Below are 5,433 nucleotides of genomic sequence, written 5' to 3' on the forward strand. Positions count from 1 at the left end.
TTCCTTCAGGTTACTCCGGGTGAAAACTTGATCTGCGGGATCAGACAGTGGCAGCTACTGTTATGCCCTTCTCGGAGGCACAGTTTTGAAGTCCTCGCACCGTGGCCGGCCATCTCACCTCTCCTCGGTGGTTCGCTCATGGGGATCTCCGTCGGCTCAAGGCGGTGCTTCTTTGCTCATCCTTAGTGTGCTTGGTAGTCGTTGGAGTGGTGTGTTGATGCCCAACACCTTTGTATCTCGCCTTGAATGTGTGTTGTGTGCGGTGGTGGTGTGTGTTTGTATCGATCTCTTGGTTGTACTCAGTGATGATTTCTTTATATATAAAGCGAGGGAAAGCCTTTTTGGTCGAAGGATGGCTACGGTCGGAAGCTGCTGGCTAGTCAACTAGCTTACAAGCACTAGGGCATTCAAATTGTACCAGACAAAAATGTGACTGAAACGTAATATGTTTTCAGTCAATTAGGACAGGGAGAGGAAACCAGCCGTTAGATCAAAATGTCACAGGTAGAAAACAAGTGACTGATGCATAAACAAAAATCAGGCACCTGGTGCATAGGTGCTCCCTATTTTTACAACAAATTTTAGAAGAGAAGATCAAGTCTGCGTTAAAGGGGTTGCGCATCTTGCAGTCACCACAAACACGATGGCCGGTGTGGAGGACATCAAAGTTGTTGAAGCCCTAGCGATGGCCGGTGAAGGCGTGAAGCCGTGGCGCCACTATTCTTCGCAGGCCTCAGCTCATGCGCAGTCTTCGCCATGGGGCTCGTGGACTTGCTTCATATTAACCTCATCAACTCCGTTCAAAGCTCATTAGCCCTATATCATATCTTTTTGAAGCTCCACCAGGAATGTTGCATTCTTTTACCTTAATGAAATCAGTATATGTCTCCAGCACAATATTTGGCAAAAATACTGAACAATCTCAAGCAATTTTGTGTTGGTGGCCATACATATGCCTACGTCAACCGTAATCCTGTTGCTACTTAATGTGGAGGTGTTTCTTTGAAGAATGAAGGAATGTCCTTTCAGAACACGCTAGAAGAAGATACACAAAAATGTCACTGGATCTTCAAAATCTATTTTTGCATGCAGGCATACGTGCGTGCATGCAACGAGCGAGGACGCAGTCTGCAGTACTTTGTGTGCTCATATGCACTGGGCTACTAGCTAGAAAGCCTATAAATAACATGCATCAACTGCGTCCACGCATTCTGAACTGCCTATTACACCACCTTATCTATCGCTGAGCAGTACCGAGTCAAACTAGCACCGTCAGTTGGCCCTGCGTTCTTATATATGAGCCTCCTCCATCGATCTGGCCTTTCACCAACACATCTCGTTGGTACGAGCAACTGCAAAGAGAGAGTGGCGATGAGGAATTTCGTTGAGAAATTGGTGCTCTCTTTACTATGGATCTCCCTGTTCCAAGGTCAGTTGATGGTGATCAAATTATGCACTCTTCTCATTTGCTTTGGCCATGATCTTGTAGAATAGTCGTTTATATATAGTATATACCCTGATAATTAAGGCGAATGGTGTACGATCACCTTGCTCACATCTATGTCTGCCGGTTTGGTGTAGGGTGCATGGTCCAGTCTGTGGAATATGATCATACAGCTAGTATTGAGGTAATCACAGATCTCCGTTGTTTAGTGTTCTCCCTTTTGTTATTTGTATGTATGTATATAACGATCTCAATCTGCATGCGCAACCTCTAAAAACAAATGAAACCTATGGTGGTGTCAGTGCCTCCGTGATCCGATGAAGCCCCTCTACAAGGGCGGCATCATCCAGAACAGCGAGTTCAACAACGGCCTCATGGGGTGGTCGACGTATCGGAACATCAAGGCCGGCGTCGGCAAGTCGGCGTCCGGCAACAGGTTCGCCGTGGTGCAAGGCGCGATCAGCTCCTTGTTCAGTGCCGCCGGCGACGCAGCCGCCTCGCAGTCCCACAGCGTCTACCAGAAAGTCCAGATGCAGGGCGACACCCACTACTCGCTATCAGCATGGCTGCAAGTGTCGGCCGGCACGGCTCACGTGAGGGCGGTGGTCAAGGCCCCCAACGGCGAGAACATCACCGCCGGCGCCATCGACGCCCAGTCCGGCTGCTGGACCATGCTCAAGGGCGGCATGACCGCGCATTCCTATCACTCCGGACAAGGAGAGGTCTTCTTCGAGGTATCCCTCCGTCTCTAAACAAAGTGATGTGTCAAAAATTCAATGTTTTCTAAGTTTAATCCAGTATATATAAAAAATATAAAGATAACAACACCAAATTAATATCAATATGTCCATCATTAAGTATATATTTATAATGTATTTATTCAATATAATATGTAGTTGTTTATTGTTTCATTCTGTATATTTTTTGAATTTTTCATTCGGTCAAATTTTAAAAATTGTTGACTTTTTAAATGAATCTATAAGCTACTGCATTACTATACAATTGTGCATGCATGCCAACTAACCAAGTTTAATCCAGTATACTTACGTGGATGCATGCATGCATGCGCAGAGCGACACCCCCGTGGACATCTGGGTGGACAGTGTTTCCCTGCAGCCCTTCTCCTTTGATGAATGGGACGCCCACGCCCGCCGGTCCGCCGATAAGGCTCGCCGGAGCATGGTTAAGGTCGTCGCGAGGGGCCCCGACGGGCAGCCAATGCCGAACATGAGCGTCAGCATCCAGCTCCTCCGCACAGGGTTCCCGTTCGGCAACACGATGACCAAGGAGATCATCAGCAACCCAGCCTACGAGAAGTGGTTCTTCTCGCGCTTCACGGTGGCCACCATGGAGAACGAGATGAAGTGGTACAGTACGGAGTGGAACCAGAACCAAGAGGACTACAAAATCCCGGACGACATGCTCAAGATGGCTCAGAAGTACGGCGTCAAGGTGCGCGGGCACAACGTGTTCTGGGACGACCAGAACTCGCAGATCAAGTGGGTGCGCCCGATGGGCGTCGACCAGCTCAAGGCGGCGATGCAGAAGCGGCTCAAGTCGGTGGTGTCGCGGTACGCCGGGAAGGTCATCCACTGGGACGTGCTCAACGAGAACCTGCACTTCAACTTCTTCGAGACCAAGCTGGGCCCCAACGCGTCGCCCATGATCTACCAGCAGGTGGGTCAGATCGACCACAACGCCATCCTCTTCATGAACGAGTTCAACACGCTCGAGCAGCCCATGGACCCCAACGGCACCCCCACCAAGTACGTGGCCAAGATGAAGCTCATCCAGGGCTACCCCGGCAACGGCGGCCTCAAGCTCGGCGTCGGCCTTGAGAGCCACTTCTCCACGCCCAACATCCCCTACGTCAGGGGCGCCCTCGACACGCTCGCGCAGCTCAAGCTGCCCATGTGGATGACCGAGGTCGACGTCGTCAAGGGCCCCAACCAGGTCAAGTACCTCGAGCAGGTGCTCAGGGAAGGCTACGCCCACCCAGGGGTGCAGGGCATCGTCATGTGGGCCGCATGGCACGCCAACGGATGCTACGTTATGTGCCTCACCGACAACAGCTTCAAGAACCTCCCCGTCGGTGCCCTCGTAGACAAGCTCATCGCCGAGTGGAAGACGCACGCGACGTCTGCCACCACCGACGCCAATGGGCTCGTCGAGCTCGACCTCGCCCACGGCGACTACAAGTTGACGGTGAACCACCCTTCTTCGCTAGCCGCGTCCCACACCATCACGGTGGATGCAGCGTCATCCGAGCACACCATCAGTTTGAAAGTGTAGGAATTACTTAGGCTTATAGAGTTATTCATTCTCTTTCTTTTCTTCTCTTCTTTCTCTAGGGATTTTTTTTTCCTATAGGGATTTTCTCTCTCTTTTTTCGTGGAGAATAACCACTCCCTGGGCGGCTACCTTGCAGCCGATGCAAGGGGCTAAAATTTTGTGAGTCGTGTAGAGAGATGGAATAAATCAATAATCTAAGAGGCAGCAACTTCAAAGATCCAAACCATCAAAATGCCCTTGATTTACGTTGCTTTAATGTTTACACAACCCACCTTAATTAAAAAGCTATGCTTCCCATAAATGCAAACCACCCTTGATCCTTCCTGTCTCCTCGTGTGAACCGCCCTTCTCTTCTCTTCACATCTAAACCACATCCCTAAACTAATTAAATGCAACATTATTTAGATAGTATGGCCTAAGAGGCAATGCATTGGGATGTCTATCTCTAATTTTGTTCACCACCTCGGATGACACGTTAAGAGCCAATGCATATCGAGTGACCTAACCAGCCTGCACAAGTAACCGTTGATGGCGCCCCTGACCAACTATGGCTGCTCCAAGCATGTCGTCGCCTATGTTCTCGCCATCTCTCTTGTGGAGCACTATGTAGGGCTCATGGACAAGGGGACGAGCGGTTCTCACCAAACACAATCAACACTGGTAGGGGAACACCTTATACTCCCTCCTTCCATCTATATAGGGCCTAATGCGTTTTTCGAGGTTAACTTTGACCAAATGTTAGGGCAATAATATATGACATGCAACTTACACAAAGCATATCATCAAATTCATATGTGAAAGGAGATTTTAATGATATAATTTTCACATTATGCATGTCATGTACTATTAATCTTATCAATAGTCAAAGGCGGCCTTGAAAAAAGCATTAGGCCCTATATAGATGGAAGGAGGGAGTAAGATTTTTAAACTAGCTGCGTTCACCTAACTACCAGCGGCGTCCTACGTTCAGCTAGGGACTCCGGCCATTGGTGTACATGAGTAGTGGTACCTGGCCTACCATGTTGGCATCCTCCACCAATAGCACATAGTGTCTCTTGAACCCCTTAGTTGCCCTTCCCCTCAATGACGTTAGTTATCTCGTTCCACACGACTTCACCGTCATCGAGATCCACACCATCGCTAGTGCATTCTCAAATGCCTTGTCCTGCTCCCGCGTTCACCCTGTGGGCCTAGAGCCGGATACAAACCCTTCTTCCCCTCAACAACGCTAGGCTCTCTTGTTCCACATGGCTTCACCCTCCTCCAGATCCATCGTGCTAGTGCACTCTGGAATGCCCTGCCTGCTCCTGCATCCAGCCTTTGGGCCCGAACAAGTATCATCTCGGCTTTACCATGTTGATATCGGGCATCATTTAAATCCGCTGAGACATAAAAGATAGTTGTGCAAACTTAGAATTCTGGTTCTATAAGTCACTCATGAAATATATTGCCATGCTATCCCATATTGTTGCTAATATTAAAGCTATTTCCATTCAATGAAAAGTGCAACTTGCAATCTTTCGTCGGCTACACTTAAGCAATGTAGGTTACACTTTTTACAATAATTGTAGTTGACATTGGGTAGTTCCTTGGATTGGAATGTCTCAAGATGGATCAGGAAAAGGTAGGAAGTTGTCGATATGAACAAAACATCCTCATCATAAACTACCAAGTATATGCACCCTTTCTCATTTGAA

At 48.6% G+C, this 5,433-nt stretch overlaps 1 protein-coding gene across 1 annotated transcript; it reads left to right on the plus strand.

Moving 5' to 3' along the window:
- Positions 1-1,371: 1,371 nt before the first annotated feature.
- On the plus strand, positions 1,372-3,844 carry LOC125534590 (endo-1,4-beta-xylanase 4-like). The gene is made up of 4 exons (XM_048697774.2): positions 1,372-1,429; positions 1,582-1,628; positions 1,747-2,178; positions 2,516-3,844. Exons 1-4 carry the CDS (start codon positions 1,372-1,374, stop codon positions 3,734-3,736), a joined length of 1,758 nt encoding a protein of 585 aa, XP_048553731.2. The 3' UTR covers positions 3,737-3,844.
- The last annotated feature ends 1,589 nt before the right edge of the window (positions 3,845-5,433 follow it).

The sequence above is a fragment of the Triticum urartu genome, chromosome 2A (genome assembly GCF_056163025.1).
Source record: "Triticum urartu cultivar PI428250 chromosome 2A, HENAU_Tu73, whole genome shotgun sequence".
Taxonomy (NCBI): domain Eukaryota; kingdom Viridiplantae; phylum Streptophyta; class Magnoliopsida; order Poales; family Poaceae; genus Triticum; species Triticum urartu.

Coding starts and splice junctions, on each gene's coding strand:
- LOC125534590 (XM_048697774.2), top strand. CDS start 1,372: ATGAGGAATTTCGTTGAGAAATTGGTGCTCTCTTTACTATGGATCTCC. Junction 1,430..1,581: donor ATGGATCTCCCTGTTCCAAG/GTCAGTTGATGG, acceptor GGTTTGGTGTAG/GGTGCATGGTCCAGTCTGTG. Junction 2,179..2,515: donor AAGGAGAGGTCTTCTTCGAG/GTATCCCTCCGT, acceptor ATGCATGCGCAG/AGCGACACCCCCGTGGACAT.